The sequence below is a fragment of the Pholis gunnellus genome (genome assembly GCF_910591455.1).
Source record: "Pholis gunnellus genome assembly, chromosome: 11".
NCBI lineage: Eukaryota > Metazoa > Chordata > Actinopteri > Perciformes > Pholidae > Pholis > Pholis gunnellus.
In genome coordinates, this window is record NC_136538.1 from 19,739,303 (window position 1) to 19,760,905 (window position 21,603).

The 21,603-nt window shown below is 41.1% G+C and overlaps 1 protein-coding gene across 1 annotated transcript in view; it reads left to right on the forward strand.

The window, feature by feature from the left end:
• The first annotated feature begins 7,389 nt into the window (after positions 1-7,389).
• Positions 7,390-21,603, forward strand: part of hectd2 (HECT domain containing 2) — a 40,439-nt gene continuing 26,225 nt past the window's right edge. Inside the window, exons 1-8 of the mRNA XM_079168569.1 lie at positions 7,390-7,845; positions 11,782-11,923; positions 17,533-17,671; positions 17,781-17,883; positions 18,130-18,219; positions 19,069-19,133; positions 19,371-19,416; positions 20,918-21,027. Coding sequence (XP_079024695.1) covers positions 7,762-7,845; positions 11,782-11,923; positions 17,533-17,671; positions 17,781-17,883; positions 18,130-18,219; positions 19,069-19,133; positions 19,371-19,416; positions 20,918-21,027 — 779 coding nt within the window. The 5' untranslated portion in view covers positions 7,390-7,761. The remainder of the gene's footprint in view (positions 7,846-11,781; positions 11,924-17,532; positions 17,672-17,780; positions 17,884-18,129; positions 18,220-19,068; positions 19,134-19,370; positions 19,417-20,917; positions 21,028-21,603) is intronic.

Sequence of the window (21,603 nt, forward strand, 5' to 3'; positions counted from 1 at the left end):
GATGTCAAAAGTTAAATTAATTAGATAAAGATTTTTTTTTTATTGTAGAGCCTCAATTCCATTTAGCTTTGTATTTCAAACAGACTTTCTATGGCTGTTAGTTTTTGTCTTTTGTTTGTTAAACTCATGTAATTTCATGAAAATCATGTTTCAAATTTCATGAAGAAGATATGCAAGCTTGATCTTTGAAGAAGTAGTTTAATTCTAGGTCCTATTATGTGATACTCAAGCAAGACATCCAAATCACATGATTCACTCCCTCACATCTCTGAAAACATTGCAGCAAATTTCCAAACCTGACCACATATTTGGAATCTAAATGTTTATTTTCTTGCATAAATAATATATCAAAACTTAATTAAGTGACTACCAGCTTTCAGCCTGGCCAGCCTGCCATTACTCAGTCTAAAGAGATGCAATGCATTGTCGGGCAGTTGAGTATGTCCGGTGAACTCACGTCTCATACTTAGAAATTCTGGATAATCTAGAATACATCACGGCATTTCTTATATATACTACATCCATAGACTATGTAATGTGAATGCACTACATACTTAATTTTACGTCAATCTTAGTATGAATAGTACATTAGTATGTGATTCCAAACACAGCCAATGGTAAGGTTTATTGTCAGAAGGATGTATGGAAGTGTGTTCCTGTAGAACTTTAGCTCACATCACTCAACAAGTTTGCAATTTATTACAAAGTAAAGAGATATAGTTAAAAGTGTAACAGTTACTCATTTTAGTTTTTGGGGCAAAGAGAATTTGTAATCAAGACTTTTGTGTGTGATAATGGTCTAGTGTGCAACATTCTGCTGATCTCAATCTTTGTGGGGGACTTATAAGGACACCACCTACAGTACAGACTCTTAGTCACATTATTTTCTCATTCATTGTACCAATGAATACTAATCACACCTAATAGTCTGAATCAAACATGGGTCGGTGTTTAAAGCACAGTCTCACAGATGGCCCAGCAGGTGCATCACACACACACACAAACACTGGACTCCAACACTAGAGCAGTTTGATGTGTGTGATTAATTAGATCATATTTCTACAGCAGCAGGAGGCTGTAAATAGGTGGTAATGTGAGGCAGTACATGTCTGAGGGACAGACAGGGACACTAACAAGAACACACACACACACATTTTTTTCTACTGTACTCTGGAGGATCCAGTTGACACACTAACCTTAACCCTAATATCCTAATTTCTTATTTCTAAAAGCCTCACAGTCAAAACTCAAACTGGTTCTCATAAAGACAAGAGCACACACACATTCATGTTTTCATGACTTTTGGGGACATTACATTGACTTATATTAATTTTCTGGAGATTTACCCTAATTATAACCGCTATCACCCTATTCCTATTCCTAACCTAAACTGTAAACTACGTTTTTACCTTAAAATGAAATGATTTACTGTACGGGAACGTGCAGTCTGTCCCCATAAGGAAGGCAAGTCCCCACAATGTCCACACAAGTCATGAAACCATACCTTCACGGACACATCACGTTTTCATGACTTTTGGGGACATTACATTGAATTAAATTAATTTCCTGGAGTGTTACCCAAACCAGAACTGATACCTTTACCTAAAACTTACTTTATTGTTACCTAACCTCAGAACAAAGTCTTCACTCTTTAATTTAATGCTTTACTTTAGTGGGACGTGCATTGTGTCCCCATAAGGAAGGCGAGTCCCCACAATGTCACTGTGTAAACAGATTTAAGTTCTAAAAACACTGACAAACAAAAACAATTGAATGTTTGGTTGCAATCTTAAAATGGACTTTACCCACCCAAACAGGGAGCACTGGAGACTTTGAACTTTTGAATACTTTACAATAAACAACCTTGAAACTTCTTAAACAGTTACATCTGACAGCCCGAAATGTTTTCAACTTGAAGTCCCTGAAGCGAAATCTTATCAAATTGGGGTGCTAATGTGTATTAATTCCGGGGTCCTCGACACACAAATGGTTTAAAACCACTGGGAGCAACTGAGAATAGTCTCATTGACAAACAGTCATATTGCAGCTTGTAATTAGAACTGTATGGTAATTATTGTGATTACTGAAAAGAATGGAGACCGTGTGAATCGTGGGTAAACGGCGGCCTCTTGTGGTGAGAGAAGACATGACAAGTGATTAAAGTTTGATTACTTAGACAAATAAAGACTCTTCACCCTCATTCAAATCCAACAAGAAGAAGAGAAAGAAGGGACATTCACAGGAAAACAAATCATGCAAAAGATTTTCTTTGTTATTCTTTATTCTTTGTTTCCTTTATTAATGGTTTTCCCACACATTTCCTGCCTTGCATTATTCCAGCAGCCTTTCTCCTGTTGCTTTACATTTACTTGCTTGTTGTGTGTTGCATGTTTGTTTTTTTCTCTTCATACATTTTGTAAATCATTTTTCGTTGTTTTCCTTTTTTCTGCTCTTCATTCCTTTAGTGCTGCTCAGACGCTTGTGTACTGAAACGTTCTGTACGGATACAGAAACACACCCTCAAGTGCAGGAAATGTGTGCACCATTCACCCTCCTCCTCCTCTTCTCTCTCTCTCCCTCTCATACACACACACACACACACACACACACATGCATGCATGCATGCGCACACACTCTCTGGCTCTCAGTTGAACTAAAGTAACCTCTCTCCCTCTCCACTCTGGTTCTCGAGGAAAGGCGTGTGTGTATTGCTGCCAAGTGGTCTGAAAAGAAGATTCTGCTTCTCTCTCCCAGATGTTCTGCTCTCTCTCTCTCTCTCTCTCTCTCCCTCTCTCTCTCCCACAGTTTGAGGCGTTGCTGTGAATCAAACCAAATATTCCCCCTGACTACTGATGCCTCTCCCTCTGTGTTCGCACATCAGTGCAAACGGACAGTGATCACAGTGGATGGACAGACCGCACAAATGTTTTCAAATTAAATGTGTTACTCAATTTGCTCATGTTCTATTCAGCTTTTTTCCCTCTAAATCTCACACACAGTATGAGTTTTCGTTCACTTGCTTGAGTTTTCTGCATCAAGTTCTCTCGCACAGAGGATCTCCCTGCATGCATCTGTACTCGACACATTTTCAAAATCACAAATTTCTTATGGTAAAAGAAAAAGGATTCAAATAAAGTAACTGAAGGTCTCACATGACGTTAACAACAAGAGGCCGCTCAGCTCATTTCCCTCGTAGGTGGTTTGTAGGTCAAAAGAGGTTTCGACATCTTTGGTAAGTTAAATGTAACCTAAACTTTTCTTTCACTTTTCATATAAATTTAGGCCAGTTTTAATCTTGACATCTAGACTTCTTACTGGTGTCAGAAGAGATTAAACAAAATGTTATTCCTAATAGTAATTAATTACGTCTGTTATTATTAATAGTTTTTTCTGCGCAGCAGAAACTGAAGATGTATCGTGCCCTTTCCAAAGAGGACCACAATGGAAATAAAGCTATCGTCTTTATTGTGTTTTCATCCTTATTATGTGACTTTGTCAAATAAATGTGTTTTTTTTATCTCCAGAGAAGAGACAGAGGTTCAGTGTCCGTCCTGATTACATCTTTAACTTTTCTTGTTCAGGACCTTCTTTAGGATCTGGGTGGAAAATCCGGAGGCAGGGTTCTGTTTTTCTTTTCTTTTTTCTTTACGGCAATTTTCTCCAGGAGTGCCCAGACTTTAAAAAAGTTGTGTAGGTCAGCAGCTTTGATGCTTGTGTGGGTTAAAAATACTGCAGTTTCCTCTTTGCCAACTGGTCCTGTAGTCGTCCCAACTACTGTTCAGTTCAGTCAAAGAACACTCACTGTCACAGACATGAGGAGGAAATGGCATCAAATGTATTCTGACAGTCAGTGGACGTTATCTATCTGCACTCTCCACTTTTCAATCGTGGACAATTCCAGACATTTGAAGATGTCATCCCGAGCTTTGCAAAAACACTGATCAAGATTTTTCACCAACAACTAAACGCTTAAAGGAGAAACTAAAAGACTGATTAATTGCCAATGAAAAAGAATCGTTAGTTGCAGCCTTATTTCTGTCCTTAATAAAAAAGTATTGAGCACTAATCATAAATTACTGAGGAGCACCTTGCTGCTGCGCTCCATACAAATTTGGACCTTGAACATTTCTGATTTCCTACTAGAAAAAGTACAATATAATGCCACTCAAAGTCAGAGTTCCTACTTGTAAACTGATTTTAAAATACACAATCTCTGAATGTAATCCTCTCTGCAGAAAAAGTATTCGGGAAACATGTTCAAAAACGCCCCCCCAAAAATGTGGAGGCTGTTCTGGTGAGAGTTCAATTGCGTATACACTTACCGAAGAAACTCACGCTCAGCCATGGTTTGTGTTTGTGTTTGCTGTCGTGCACCTGGAACACTTGGAGGTCGGAAGTTGGAAATTTCAACTGGAGTAATTCCGACCTTCGTGTTGTCTGGAACGTAGCAGAAGGCTCGGGTTTTGGAAATTGATGAATTGTTTGAGGAACGTTTTGTCTGGGAAGGAGATCTTTTGTCTTCTGAGGGAAACAGTTGTGTCCCTAAAATCGGACAGAGCTACAATTTGCTTTCCTTCTTGGAGGTCAGAGGTCAACCCCAATATTGTGCCCCGGTAGGGTTTGTGGAGAATGAATGCCTTGCTCAGGGGCAAGAAAGTTAACCAGCAGCCTTCCAGTCTCTGTTGGAAAGCTGCTGAAATGTTCTCAGTTGGAATACATCAAGTATACACTGTGTCAAAGCTGAAAATCAAATAAGCAATTCTTCGGTTGGCCTCTTGGCGACTTAGTCATTAATTCACTCGTTTATTCATTCACCTATTTATTTATTCACCTCCTGACTCATGCATTGGTTCCCCGGCTCTTGTGAGGCATCCTGGATGTGTTTGCAGAAGAAGCCCACAGCCCATAAATCCATGAGTCAGCCGCGGCCCATCTGCTCTTACATAAGACGCCCATAATGCAACAGTGCCTGGTGCCGCGATCCTCCAGGATTAAACGATGCAGGTTTGAATCCCAGCTCTCTTTCCATGTAGGAAACAAATATCCAAATATCCGAACTGTGTAAAACATCAACACGATAAGCGCGTTCACTGCAGACGCTGTTCAGAATTGAGGTGCAGTATATTAAACGACGTGCCAAAGCTCCCAGCAGGCTTTGTGTTTCCACATCAGGTGCACAGGACCACAGAGAGGCCGGACTGAGAGTTTGAGGCCCAGACGCCATAAAAAGTGAAGCAAAACACATCTGCTGTTACAGTAACACACCACACGGACCGACTGCTGCAGAACAGTCTGAGCTGCAAAAACAAACAGAGCTCAACCTGACGGCTGGACTGGACCAATTTTAGAAAAAGCTGATGCTAACAATTTTTTCTAAAAAGAATGAATGAGAGTTTGTTTTGCTACAAAAAAAACAGCTTTTTCCCTCAGCGGCAATCTGCTTGTTACAAAAGCCAAAAGTCACTTTTGACAAAGACACGACAGATGTTGCTTGTTTCCATTGTGCTCCTGGTTGTACAAAAAAAGCCATTCTAGCTCATTAAGGTAAGTTGCTGAGGCCTTTCTAACGTTTTGAATCCTTGTATTAAACAAGGCGGAGTGGTTAAACTTTCTATTGGCCTTAAAATAAAACTGAACAACAAAACAGGAAAGCTGTCATTACAAGAATATCAGATCTAAATCTGTCCTCAAGGCTTTTCTAGGACCCGCAGAAACACTGAAGCTGATTTTAGGAAACCAGACGAGAGAGTTCAGATGATCTCAACTTTACCGAGAAACCACACATACACACACACACACACACACATCTGCGACATCAGGGGCCCTTCAGTTTCTTAATGTTCAGTGAGAGTTGGCCTGCAGCCCGGATCCTGTTGCTCACTAATTATGGACAGAAGTTAAATTGTAGCAGTGACGCAGAGTCTGCAGGGCCACAGTCAAGACAGAATGAATCACAGCTCACCACTTCCTCACACAACTGTCAAAATAAAAGTCTGACTCAGGAAGGTGGCATAACAGCATGGAGTCAAATTAAACAAAGAGAAACAGGATTGGGGAAATACAAAAATGTATACAGTAAACTGAAAGTGAAACTTGTTAATGCCCTCTTCGAAGCCGCCGGACTCCATTTGTGACTACCAAGTGGCTCCAGGGCTAACAAGTGAAGACAACGCGGAACTGCCAAAACCTGCAATTCATCAAATGGCCACCTAAAGGCTCTATAAGTGGGTCAATCCCCACAGACCTCCATGTTAAATGCTCAACTTTACAGCAGAAGTAGACATGTTTACTACTGCTAAATGACTGTAATGTAATGTAATGTAATGTTTACACCCTGGTGCTAAAAACGGTTTTGTTCTCGATAGCTAATATCCCAGTTCATGACAACTCTACGTAGAGTGAATTTATAACTCACCTGTTTAAATGATATTAAGGCTTAAAGTTATGCAAAATTAAGGGCGTGGCCCCTTTGGGTGACAGGTTAGTGCCGTATACCAGCCGCTAGCTGTCTGCTAATTACTGCACATAACTTGACCATGTTTGTGAAGTCGGTGCCGTTTGTGAGAACTTTTGATGCATGTAGAGGACAAATAATATAACTTGCTGTGCGGTTAAAGGCAGGGTTGGTAATCTTCAAAAACACTTTTAATATTTTTGTTGAAATTCTCATTACTTCTTGACAGCAATGTTGTTGTCACAGCACTGTAATAAGTCCGTTCGATCATTTAATTGGCCTGAATGTATTTTGTATGTCTGTATGTTTTTTAGGTGAGCCTTAGTTGGCTAAAATACATTTAGCTGCCGGCTGGCTTCGTCCACAGCAGTACCTTTCTTTTCTCGTGTACTGCTGCTTCTGTCTGTTTCTCCAAACGGAGAAGAGACATAGTTGCTGGCCTTATCACCTATAGGGCTACTCTACATTGCATATGTCTACAGTTGGAGAAAATGTTAGAACAATGTTGCAATGTTGTAATTTATCAACTTTTTAAAGTCAAAATGATGTCATTAAGCCATCAATTATTTTCTTGGCAGAATGGGCTTTCATCCTTTTAGAAACGTGTATTCTTGCTTTTATTATCATTTGTTTTTGTTTCTTCAGTGTAGTTGGGTTTTAACAGGTTTGGTTTACATTTGTTTCCCTTTATTTTTACTTTCTTTCTTTTTTAAGTCTCCCTCTTTTATTGTGAATACAAAGCTCCCATTTCCCGTTATTTTCTCTCTCTCTCTCTCTCTCAATGTGTGTGTGCGTGTGTGTGTGTGTGGCGCTGCCGTCTCCAGGCTCTGCTCTCCAGGCGCCTCCTCCTCCTCCAAACATGGCGCCGGCCCGCAGCGTTGCAGGTTCCCCGACAGACAACGCAGAGAGGGACAGAAGGAGGAGAAGAAGAAGCGGGTAGCAGCTCATCCTGAACGTGTTTTACAAACTCTTTTGAAACGAACAAAACTCCACGCTATTTAAGGTTTCCACCGGAGACTTTACGTGCAGCTTTTGGAGACGTTTACGCGTCAGACTGTGCGCGTAACAGAGAGCCCACCTGTCCGACGAAGGTTGACTTCACTCCGTTTGATCAAGGATGTGAATCTCCCTGATTTATATGAAATAACGGGGCAGACTGAGCAGACAGACGGGTTGCTCGGGGTCAGACTGGCTCTGGTAAAATCATGTGCGGCCCTGTGTGGAGCAGAAACACAGAGGCTGTAGAGGACTGAGTCTTTCCAGGGGGAAAAAACAACAACTTTTTTCCTCTCTTCCACACCGAGAGGATGGATGGAGATCATTTTGCGCTGTCAGGAGTTGAGAGGGACAGAGAGAGGCTTCCACCAATTTACAACAGCTCCGCTCCTGCTGTAAGACAACTGCATTTCTCCTTATTTATTTAGAACAAAAACAAAAAAGATTTTCATCTGAATTGCTCTCTCTGTTGGGCAGAGAATATGTTTTTTCTGTGTGTTTAAAATGTAGTAGTATTCTTCACAGTGGGGAAAGAACAGTAACTTGGCATCCAATGTGCAACTTCTTATTTTTTATTTATTTCAAATTAGGAATAACAATAAGAATATAAATCCAAATATTGTTAAAAATTGCAGAAATGGTGCAAAAGGCAACATATTGATCCTTTAACAAATATAATTGATAATCACAAAACCATTTTTATTTTTAGTATAATATGATCATAATATGATTGGTGAATAATTATTAGCCTTGTGTGATACCAGCAGCATAGTCTGAATAAACTTTTACCTCGCTAATTTTCTGTAATTAGGGAGTTGGGCTCAACAGCACGGTCATATCTATGTGCATTTTATTACACATTTATAATCAAATGTAAGTCCCTCAGTCGATCCCAAATCATTCTATAATAACACATCTGCCATTGAACTGATTCTGCTGGTTATCTTTTGAATTGTTAACTTTAACATGCAGTGGACATAAAGTGACAGCAAATTGAAGAAAAACTAGTTTTCTCCCTGTGGAAAAAGTGATGCAGCTGTCTTACATAATGACTCCTGCCATATTCAGCTCTCCAGCAGTGTTTTCTAAATGCTTAGCAGGGAGCTGAGTATTGGGCTGTTTATCGCTGCGTTTTACGTTTGGCTCTCGGTGTCACTTTGGAGCAGCCTGGCGGGATTACAGGCTGGCTGGTTGATGTCATCTCCATAGTGTCAGGGAGCAGGAATGTGCAGATCAGACGGTTTTGACCAATAAACAGTCTGTCATTGCTCAGACCGACTCTGGTTGTGTCTGGAAATGCAATAAAGTGGCTGCATGCGCTCTTCCTCTGCAGCTCGTTTTTCTGGGACTTCAGTCAGACTGATTCTCTGATTCCTCCTCAGAAGTCTTCTGGCCCCGTGAGCTGGTCTGAAGAGATTAGGGCTCAAAGGTTGGATCAAAAAAGGTCCGTCATTGTACGGCAGACCAATTATAGAAGAATTGAAGTTTTCACCTGAACAGATATTAAACCAGAGCTGCTGTTTCAAGAGGCTTTCAGGGTTTAAAAGAAATCTCATTTACTCAATTTTCATAAACAAGATTTTCTCCAGACCTCCAATATTTCGACTTGATTATTTTGCTCAGTCTGGTTCTGTGACCATTCCTGGTAGTATTCTCTGTCTTTTACACAGAGAGAGCCAAAGGGACCAGTGCTGGCCTAAATCTGTCACGACACAGTTGCCAGACTCATCCCAGACTTGTGATGAATGGTTACCCAGAATCAGCTCACGTCTACGTAGATCAATTCTGTGAGTCGTCTCAGGCCTGACTGCTGCTCACTAGGGCTGATTTGTCAACCTAAATCAGCTAAAATCTGGCAGCCACAGAGGAGCCAGAGTCGGCTCAACTCTGGTCCCCTATTAACACGTATTTAACCGACTGCTGGTCTCAGTAAATACCTGGTCGACATGTTTACGTAGACCTGCGTAAAAAAAAAACTGCTTCTAAAACTGTTAATAGTTGTCAGATGTGTTTATTTCATCGAGGAAAACTGAGAAATATTTGTCCACAGTCAATTCTTCCTCAATGAAAACCAAACCGTGACTGATTCGGGTGTAGCCTCTGTGTGTGTGTGTGTTGCTCAGTTGTCATCACTGTGGTGTCTCTGCTCCACGTTTCCCAGAGATTGCCTGTCAATCAGCCGGCTGTGATGTTGATGATGAAAGAGTTAGGAGAGAGATCAGTGTGATGTGGCGTCACCGAGAAAGGAGTGTTACTATGCACACGTCCCTCATAGGTGCAGGGATTTAGCAAAGCGACGTGAGACGAACATGACCAGGAGTCAGCAGAGCGCAGGCAGCCCCGTGAGGCTGTATTTTGGCAGAGAGGGAGTTAAAGCAAAATGCTAAACATCAGCATGCTAACGTTCTGTGTTGATTTCACAGATGTTGTTCTTTTCAATCATTTCCGTAGATCTGTTTCATGAAACCTGCACGTGTTCATGCGTTCACTATTGCATCTCATTAGTGCTCTGCAGACAGATGGAGCTTCTGTTCAAAGACACAAGATGCATGTGTGTCTGTGTAGTGTAGCTTATCTCTCTTTGTATGTTATGTCATCACTCTGAAAACACAACCTGTTGCTGTCTGAGGTTGTTTCTTCGAAGACAAACCTTCCTTTGTTTTCTGTCTCTCTGTGTTGCCGTGCACAAGACAGAAAATAATATAATGTCATGGAAACAATAGAAAGTATGTGCTTGGTCCTACTTAAGGACCAAAATGTCCCCATTGATATATTAAAACCACCATGTTTAATCCCACAGCCATCACAGTATAAATTCATACATTCTTTTATCTCAGGCTTTCAATCTAGAGCCCTGGCCTCTAAATTATGTATTTTTTCATGTTTGACCTTTGAGGCAAATATGTGCTATGTCTGTGTGTATGTGTGTGTGTGTGTGTGTGTGTGTGTGTGTGTGTGTGTGTGTGTGTGTGTGTGCTGTTGCCATGACTGTGATTTCATTCAGATTCTTCCTTGAGGTCTTGTTTCTTTGGAAACTGATTTATTTTGAACGGCAGATTAACCGTCTTCCTGCTCCTTCTGTTCTGCAGCCTATGAACACATCACTGCTGAAGTGTGTGTGTGTGTGTGTGTGTGTGTGTGTGTGTGTGTGTGCGTGTGTGTGCGTGTGTGTGTGTGTCTTTGCTGCTGTCAGGAGCGGCTGCTGTGCATCTGTTGATCTCTCCACCTCCTCATCCTCCACCTCTCATCCCTCCTCCTTTTCTCTTCCTGCTGCATGCGCTCTGTTCTCCAGCTACGTTGTTTTTACTTCCCCTCCTCCGTGTTCTCTTCTCCTTCAGTCCTTCATGTTTTTTCTCTGTCTTCCCCCTTTTATTCCTCATCTTATACATCAGTTTCCTTTCTTTTCCCTCTCTTAATCCTCCCTCCCTGCTCTCCTCCCTTCCTTCCGTCTTTCTCTTCCATCATCTCATTCTCTTCCCATTTCTTTCCCCGTCCTTTTTTCTTTCACTCTCATATCTCCCTTTCTATGCCTCACCTTACCTCATTCCCTCTTTTCCTTTTGTGGTATAATTTCCATTTTCTCCTCCTTCCTGTAAATCCCTCCTTCCTCTCCTCTTCACGTCCTCCTCTGCTTGCACTTGTGGCTCTTCTTGCAGAAACCAGAAGGTGATTAATCTCAGGGAACATTCAGTACATGTTATGTTAGATAGATCGGTTCAGTTATTATTATATTGTCATTGTCTGTGAATGCATCTGAAAGTCTGGATTGATTTAAGGAGTTCCCATTCTGGTGAGAAACCTCAATATCTGAGGAATGCAGAGAGTCGCTTTAGTGAATATATTAGTGATGGTAGCTAGAGCAAAACAATTTTACAATAATAATAGATTGCAGTGCAGTAAATTGCAGCACATTTACATTTTAAATTGTGTTTTTTTGAATATTTGATATTGATTTAATTTTTCATCATTCAAGTGTAATACAATAGTGTATAGAAGGTAACATTTTTAAGATGTAAAATTATATTCCAACCATTGAATACAACCCGTAAAGCACTTCAAAGTATGTCAATAAAATTTGAGTTTAAAAAACTACATTTAGGGATCCATGCCAAAAGGTTTGTCCTTGTCACGTATGTGTGTAAAAAAAGTATTTGAAATATGTAATTGTATTTTATATATATATGAAACATTTTTAGACAGTTGAAAGTTTTGCTTTCTTGACATATTTAGTGTTCGTGTCCCTCAGAATGTCTTCCACATAATATACAATTCGTCAGCCGCAATTCTTCTTCCCCGCTCCTCGTGGTGACGATGTTGTCTTCCTGCGGCAGGGTTTTGGGCGAGGAGCTAAGCAGCCGTTTCCGTCTTTGGGCACCTTTATCTCCACACTGAGCCAGAGGAGGGACGCAGGGGGACGGAGCTTTTCTGGCGGCATGACGGGCACCCTGACCGGCACCCAGTGGCTCCGACACGGTGAGCTCACAACTATTCTACTTCATCAAACAGAGCAGTTCATTATTTCTTGTTTTTCTAAATACATTTCAGCTCATTTTTATTTTTCTCGTCCCTTCTGGTTACTAGAGGCACGTTTGTTGTACTTGTCACAAGAGAACCTCGTTTATCAAAAATCAACCCACAGAATGTCTTATTCTACCGTTCAGCTTTCAACACTGCTGCTGGCTGTTCAAATGAAACATTGAACATTTCCTGAAACACTATGACTAATGTAAAATCACACACAAAATAATCACATTGGCAAATGCTATGCTTGTTCAAGGAAATATGAGACTAGACGAGAGGTTTTATCCTTCTCCTTCTCTCATATTTGGAACTTGCCTGATCCAATATTGTGTGTATTAGTGTGGTTTTGGCTGTCACAGGAAGACATGAGAGGAAACAAGTGCCCCTCAGTTCATAGTTTTATATTTCACAAAACCAGATTTAAGACAAAAAAAGCGAACATTCTAAAGGCAAATGTAAAAAGTGTCACAATAATATTTACTGGTTTCATTTGGATCTAATGGACAGGCTTCTTTCTCTCTGTAGCTCTTGGTCTTGTTGATCTCACCTGATGAAGGCTTCATGCTGCAACACATAAGTAGCTCTTTCTGTCCATTAGCTGCAAATGAAACCACTAATATGATTCATTTAAGGTGACTTTTGATTACCACTGGCAGTGCCGCTTTTATCATTAGTAATCTGTGTTAGAAAAAAGAAGCACGGGTACACTGTATAGCCCCTCTCCCACTGGACAAAAAAAACAAAACACCAACACCAACTAACATCTGGCTTTTATCTTCAGCGGGAAAGGTTACAATCGGCATTCATTCCCGGGAAAAATGACTCTGCAGAAGTCACGGGTATTTATCGGCTCGAGCTCCGGTCGGCACTGATGGAAACATGACACCCCGGTGGACACACCAATTTCCGCCCCTTCTCCAGCTCTTTCTTTCTCATTTCAGCGACAAATTCTCTGTCCGAGCAGTGCTCAAACATTGATCCAAATTGGTCTGCACCGAGTTTGAAAGGAGAGTAAAAAAGTAACGGAAATTAAAAAGAAGTAACCGTTGGGACATTTTCACTGGCCTCCGTGCTGCTTTCTACTGTTTGATAGAAACACAGAAAAGCGAACTCATCTACTGGCAGTGGGAAAGGAGTCATCGCCTAATTTTAGTTTTTCGGCATTTGAAAGTTTGCATTTGCAATTTCTCATACCCAATGTACTTTTTCTTCAGGTTGTGCAACAAGCTATGTCAGTACTTTCTCATTTGCCTCCATACAAGTTCATTTCAAAGCAAACGTTTCTCGGTAAAGCAGCTCAACGTCACCAAACTGCAGTTTGAATGTCAGTGTGGTGTGTTCACTGTCTTTGTTCTCACCGTGCTCTCTGTCTCGTCTAGGAGGTAATCATGTGTTACTTCCTCTATTTACAGTATGCTTGATGTATCTCAAACTGTTTATGTTGAGCTGCTAGCGACGACGTCAGCGCAGCAACTCGTGTCTCCAAAATGGAAGGTTTTCAGAAAAAAGAGGAGAAGAAGAAAAGCTGTTCATGTTCTCCAGTTGGTGACGGTGCATTTAAAGAGTCTCGCAGTGCGCAGAAAATGACAGGATCACACTTCTAGTTAGAAAGTAACAGGCGTTTTTATGGGGCGATTCAGGTTTCAACTGGAAATAAGATTCTTTTTTTGGGGATTTCAACATCATGGTTCAAGAAGAATTTTCAAAGTCTCTGCTGAAAGGTGTTCGGGTTATCTCCCTGCTCAGTATGTTTCATGAAAAATGAAAGTTTACTTGTGTGTGATAGAATTCAGTTTCACTGAAAAGGAAATTTGGAAAATCAAATATATCTGTCATGAAACTGTCACAGAGAAAGGAGATGGGGGGGGGGGGGGGGGGGGGTACATTTCATGAGGTTCTATTTTGTTTATTTTGTCGTCAGTGTTTTGATATAAAAGTGCATGTTGCTTCCTGGTAAAAGGCGAGGTTATTTCTGACTGCCGTGAGAACGCAGACCCAGCGGAGTGCTCACCAGCCCGCTTTGTCACCACGGCTACTGATGCCAGAATAATTATGCAAACCTCCGCCCCAAATGAAAACCATATGAAAGTAAAAACACTCACCACACACACACACACACACAAGATAGTGTAGCATTCCTCGGGCCTGTTACAGCCATCCGGCCTGCTGGATAATCACCACAATTTGCTATTTCATCTGTAAAGTATTACAGGAGGTTTGTAATTCCTTTTAATATTGTCAAATTTGGTTTTGTGTGCTGAGGCTGAGCAGAGCAGAGATCCGTCTTGAGTTTCATTTCAAGATCAAAAAACACGTTTCTAGAAACACTGGCATCAAAGTCCAGCTTGTTAGGGTAAAATATGAAAACACTTATTGATCTGAGCAGGAAAACTGGGGCACTGCAGCAGGATAAAGTGACTGCATACAGAGGAAATATCAGGATTGGTTTGCATATATCTATTTTCTGTCTTGTTCATTAACATTGTCTGGCACATTTGAAGGTCATCTACTGCCATGCTCCTGGTTTGGTTGTCCTTCAAACATCCCCAACTTCCTCGTTGCTCAGAGAAAAATAATTCGACATTTGAGGTTTGTAGAATGACGGAGATCTGATCTCAAAGCGAGCCGACCACCTCTGTCTGGTCTGGCTGATCCAGTTGCATTCAGGGCCACATGAAGTTCTGACTCTTTTTCTGGGAGGATTGCTAAAGGTTAGAAAGAAAACACTTTGCATGCTTTTACACCTGGCATCCATATAATGTCTCCAGATACAGTTCACATTTCAATGCACGGTGTAAGTAAATGGGTACAATTCACAGAATACACATTTCATGGCCTCGTTGCCACCATGAACAACTTCGTATCACCCAGTCAACAGCGCCGGAGTGTGGCTGAGTTTTATCTGCTGCTGTTATTTAAGTGAACATGTAACCCCAATAAAATAAGGACCACTCCTTTAGTGAGCGTTTGAGCTTAACTGTGAATTGTTCCTTAATTAACTGGATTTCTTATAATGAACTTATAAGGCAATCTTCAGTCTGATGTTTGTGGACTGCTTCATTCATTAATTAAGCATCAGCTGGAAACAGTACTTGATGGCAACACTTGAGGGAGATAACAGGGTTGTCCTCTCATCCCTTGTCAAAAGACATCAAAGGCTTTGTTGAAGTAAACTTTAATGAAAGACAGAGGAGAGCAGAGGGAGGAGGACGTCCTCAGAGGTCTTGAAGGTGACTATTCCAAATAAAAGGCTGTCATGACGACCGGTACTTGTTGCTGTCAGGACTAAATTTGGTGACGCACCAGCTGACAAAGCAGAGATAATTATGAAGCAGTGATGGAGGAGGAGAGAGGACAAGGGTGCAAAAATGGGAGGAGGGGAGTTAAGAGCATGTTCTTCTCCTTGTTCCTGCTCTCATTAGCTCTATTTGTCTCTCTTTGTGTCCTCGTAGAGTCATGGCCCGACTATGGCAACGCCACTTTTCCATCTGCTTCCATCCGCTAAATTGATGAATACATTTCATGGCCAGGTTGCTATGAAACAAGATTCAGATTTGTTTCCACAGCTAGCACTTTGATTCAGGACGGGGTACATCAAAAGGTAAAAGCTAGATTACCGTGAAATTACAGTCATGGTCACCAGAGGATGAATCTGAGAAACAGATAAAAATGGAGCAATTTCCATGGCCATATGGATTGTTAAAAACGTGATATATTAAATACATATCAATCAGGGCCTAAGGATCGGGGTAATGTATTTTTAAGATGTTTTGTGGGGTGTCTTGCTCAGAAACACAGCCTACATATAATGGTTGGATAGCTCACCAGCGACTATAGAAGAAGCTAGCTTGCTAGAATCTGTGTTAATGCTTTTCAAAACTCTCAATTATTGCGATTCTATCCGTGATCATTTTATCACAACATGCCACGAAATAATAAAAAAAACAATTGAACCTCTCTGGCCTTTCCTCTGGCAACACTATCAAACCAATACTTGTACTTTTTGCACAAAATAAATTCTGAATTTGCTGGATAGATTCACATGAAATTTCCATTCATGCTCCCTAAAGGATGAACTCCTTTGATTCTAATGACCCCCATGATCTTTTCTCTAGCGCCACCCTCAGTCTAAAACACCTCCACTGTTCACACAAAGAGAAACAGGCATCCTGTGATGTAACACCTGCTCTCATTGTCATGTATCCATCTGTCTGCCTCTGTACCTGTGTCCCTTTTATCTGCGTGTGCAATCTGTCCATGCACCCACAATGCACCTGGACAGGCCTGCTGGTGACTATTGTTACTGTGGAGACGGAGACAAAAGGGGGGCTAATTATATACAGAATGAATAGATGGTCTGGACTGTGAGGAAGCAACATCATCAATGACATCACTGTCTCAGCCTGAATATCGTTCGCTGTCTGTCCTTCTGTCTCTATTTGTCCTGCTGTATATAACTTCTAAAACGCTAAATGTTTGCAGATAAAAACAATTCTTCTGCTTTGTTTGCAAAGCTAATTTGACGCTTTTCCCTCCGTCTTTGATTGAAAGCTCTTTTGCATTAGCAGTTTGATGTGTCTATGAAAGTGCTCTCTGCTTTGGTTGTTTGCTGAATCATTTTTTCATCCTCCATGATTGTCAAACATGTTCTGACCAGCAAAATGACTAAAAGAAAGGCTCAAACTTGAAGCCAGCTGATTGAAATAACAGTAAAAAGCTGAGAGTCGAACCTCGTAATAAATATCCTGATGCTGATAAACGTGATGATCCAGTTGGATGTTGTCATCTGAGCTCTATATTGAGATCATGATAGTTTATTATGCTTCTTCATTGATTTTAAAATTCAAATGCACGTTAACATTTGAATAAACACTGCTTTCACTTCCGTGTTGTGCTATATTAATGCTATCAAAATAATCAAAATAAAGTTCTTCTTCACCTGAATTCAGGGCATTTCTACAGTTCTACATGTATATGATTATTTTAGTCTGGACTGCAGCCGCAACGTTCAGAGGTTTTGGCAGACTGACACCGCTGGGTGCGAGCACAGCGCCATGACAGCTCCTCAAACGTGAAGTCAAAACACCTCGATCACCTCCTGGTGGCTGTCTGTTAGGTCACGAAGCGCTTGATTCGATATGCAGCCGAGTTTTCAATGAACGGAGCAGGCATTTTAAACATCAATGTCACAGTCGATCATGTTCATTTAACTGTAGGAAGTGTTTTCATTTTAACTCCAAACCTTTATTCTCTGTGTGAGAGCTACCGTGGCTCAGTTCAGAATAGCTCAGATGGTTACGGTGAGGGTTTAGTAACAGAGAGATTTTGGGTGCATATTGAGCAACACTTTTATATCCAGATGTTTTTATTATATTTATTTATTTGTTTACAAAAATCAGGTTTCGTACCGGTAGCGACTGCTTTTGTGTGAATCTACCAGGGTCATAACTTTAATTGTTAAGTTCTCAATTGTTTTTCTCTTCCAGAGCTGCAATGAACACGTCACCCCTGCTGCATTGGATTAATAAGTGGTTTATTGTCCATTTTTTTTTCTCACGCAGGGAGAGATCTGCCTCCGATCTGCAGCGATGTTCGTCAAAAGCAGCGGCTCTCCATTGACACTCTTCCCCCAGAGGTCAAAGCTCCGTTCCCCTCCGACCCCATCATCCCCCTGCGTACCAAGACCACCAAGGAGTTTCAGTGAGTTTTTAGTCCCTGAACTGGGACAAAAAAAAAAAATACTAAGTTCATTTGGAGCCGGGTCTGGTTTGTCTTTTTAAGCATTGTGTGTATGTGTTTGTGTTACCAGGGAGGACATGGAGCGTGCCGTCCAATCAGGTGACTGGAGGGAGGTCCGAGAGTTTTACCTGACCACCTTCGACTCCTTCATAGAAATCAACGCTGCCTTCAAGGTAGAACACACACACACACACACACACACACACACACACACACACACACACACACACACACGCACAGACTGGCTCTCAGCAGAATGCCTGTTGTGAGAAAACAGTTTTAGATGCTGTTAAAATGTCGCCTGGACTGTTTTACTATGGGAAAGCATTTTCTTTTCTCTGCTGTTTACCTGCTTTTTCCTCATGCTCTCTCCTTCTTTTCCTCATTTTTGTGTCCTCCCTTCCTCCGTCCTTTCCCAGCGAGAGGCGAACGGATCCTTTAACACCATAGACGACTCGGGAGTCAACGCCAAGTTTGTCAACGCCGTTTACGACGCACTGCTCAGCACAGTAAGCCCGAGAGAAAAAGACCCCCGTCTGCAAACACATACGAGCTCGTCATCAAACTGCTTCTAGATCTATTCGCCTGTTATGAGGCCACTATTAATGATTCAGAAAACCCTTTTATTAGTAGTTTTAAAACTGGAACAAGCCAACAAACTACATCACCATAAAACACTGAACGAAGAGTATAAACTGAAATAAGGCAAAGGTACTAGACTGTGTACATAATTATTTAAAAGTGAAAGCACTACAACTATATATATATGTTGCTGTTACAGTTTAGGATTATGGGTCATTTAGTACTTCTCCATGACATTGCAAATAAAACTAGTTTTTCTTTAAACAAGGTTGATATCATATTGCTTCTACAGGAACATATACCATCGTCTCACGACCTCATAGCTCGTGGTAAGTCGTCCTCGATTCAGAATATGAAGAGGAATTTCACTTCTGGAACCTCACAGTTGAGCTCTATGGCACATTTCAGATTGGAGATTTGACCCGCGACCACCAACAAGGACATTTGCAAACGGATAATGTCTTTTTTCTTAATGACATCAGGTCTGTAACAGATGTAGCATCTGTTTAAGTTTAGATACGTTCTATAAACCTTGATGAGCTGTCAGGCGATGCCTATTAATGACATCCAAAAACATTTAGTAAAAAAACCTTTTCAAACATGAAACACGTCAAGCTGTCCTTGGAAACACTTCTGTGTTCTGTGACCTCTCTGGTAGAGAAAAGGTTAGATAAATATGGCCGCCAGTGTTTCCACTTTGTGGGTCTCTGACATTCAGGAATGTTGATTCGATCTTCTGAGTCGTTTGTGAATTTGTTTTGGTGTCGTGTGTTCAGCCTCAGGACATCCAGAAGTCAGTGCTGAAAGGGATCATCAACAGCCTGCTGAGGGAGTGGAAAGGGTGAGGACACTTCTGTGACACAATCTGCATCTTTGTGATCCATTTGCTTATTTTTATATGCTACTTGACCTCTTTCAGCTTCAATATAATTTGGACATTTAAAATAATCGTAGTAAAATGCAAATGATTGCCGAGCAGGTAGATGTAGGCCGGCCTGGCTTGGTTTTGTTGTGCTTTGTTGTGCAGTCTCTCTCTTATGTGACTTTGGTTTTGGTTTGTTTTGTGTTCTGTTTTCAGGCCTCGGACAAAAGATGACCTTCGGGCTTATTTGATTCTTGTTCAGGTGAGACTGAAAGTCCTGTAGAGACAGTAAAGGCAGTCCAAGTCAAAAGGTCTCCTGGTATTTCCTTTTTGGTTTCATATAATAAACCTGTCAGAATGCTCACATGAATGCTCACATGAATGCTGTCAATAATCAATATTATTAATTGAAACTGTCGGCTGCTGTTCAGTTGCAGCTGTGGTTCACTAGATCTCCATGCTGCGTGTCTGCTGGGGAACACACAGGGTTACAATAAACAGTGGATTAGATTCGTAAAGCTGACTCTGATCCGTAAACATGATCTGTCCTCACCCTTATTTTTATGCTTTCACCCTTTGAACGAGAGTTTTTTTTCTTCTTTCTTTTAGTTGTTTTCCTCCCATACCCTTATTTCTCTCTTCTCATCAGTAATGATGTACAGAAATCTTTTACTTGCACCTCTTTCTGTTTTGTTCTGTCTTTTCCTGTTTGTGGGGTCTTTTCTTCAATCCTTTTTTATCCTGTTTGATCCTATTTTCCTATTGTCTCTCTCTCTCTCTCTCTCCTCTCTCTCTCTCTCTCCAGTCTGATTTCCATATATGGTTTTGGGGATTAGAATCAGATGAAGACAGGAATTTACAGTAGTTCCACTGTGGTTCCACGCTCCATCAACACCAACCAAATGTCTGATTCTGTCCCATTTGACTTTGAGGACTTGCCTCGTCTTCCAACTCTCATGAGAACACAACCACACACACACACACACACACACACACACACACACACACACACACACACACACACACACACACACACACACACAGAGAGAATGGGACTGGGTGAGGTCATGTTGGAGTTAAGGACTGCTGGTTTCCTGTCTGATGATGACTCTCCCTCCTTTAAAGGCTCTGCAAGCTAGACTTCCAACTCTTCAACTGTATATTAAAACCCTGTGAAAACCCAATGGGCCTCTTTGGGATTATCTCACTTATTATTCCATTTGTTGTTATTCGTATTGTACCCAAACAGTGAGCCGGGCTGTGTGTTCTTACTTCTAAAGTGAGCCATTTCTTTGTGATAAAAACAACCACCATATAAGTCCAGCTTCAGTCTGACCTGAAGACCTGAAGATTTCGTTTTAAAAGACAAGTGACATTTATTTTACTTCGATAGTCGTAAACCAGGTGGTGACAACATTATTTGACAAGCTAAAGTCCTTCACTGTGTCCCGGTTGTACCATTCTGAATTTATTTTACCATTTGCTTTTATTTTGTCTTTCAAATAAGTGTGTCTAGCGGTTTATAGTGATGTCACCACATTCCAAGAGCTGAAGTATCAGCTTGATGGAAATGATGGAACTGCCCATATGAGTTTTTATTAATGCGAGTATGCAGACTGAAAGTTTATGAGTGTGTTATTGATGAACACTTTTGTCCCAAAATGTAATGCACAGCAGACATGGAAACTGAAGCTTTGTCCCACTATGACATATTAGTGTGTGTGTGTGTGTGTGTGTGTGTGTGTGTGTGTGTGTGTGTGTAGAACCCACAGTATTCGAGCACCAGCACCTATGTGATTTACGCTCACCTGCTGAGGCAAATCGCAGCTCTCTCCGAGGCCGACCACCACTTCCTGGTTCATTGGCTAAAAAAGTAAGTCTGTGTGTGTGTTTGTGTATCAACCTTTGATGTTTGCTTGCACGTTGCCATAGCTTTCTCTGTCATTTTTTAACTATCTTCCTGTCTTTACTGTGTTTCCATCAGCAGGAATAAAGCAAAGGCATTTGCATCGTTGCTGTATTATCTTTCACATTATCTCCTCGTCCAAACTGAGTCTAAGGACAGAGGCTGTAGCACGTTGAACAGATTGTAGACTCTTTAAAGGGAAATATGTGATTTGAGTCTCTGTACTGTAAATAACTTTTGGAAGTGTAGGCGGATTGGGTCTTGTCATCTGGTCTTTGCAGCAGGGTTAGCTGGTGATTGATTGTGTGATGGGAACGTAAATTTAAAGTGTTTCCATCTCTATCTAGAAATATTTAGCTCTCGCTCAATGTGCTCATGCACTTATCACACTTAGCTTTGATAGTTGATGAATCTCACTCGTTATCTGGTACAAACGCCAAATTCTGGCAATCTGCAGCAGTTCTTTTTTTTTAAGCAACCGACTTTTTTTTCATCATCATCCTCTTTGTTTTCCCACTCTAATCTGAGGGGGGGGGGGGGGCA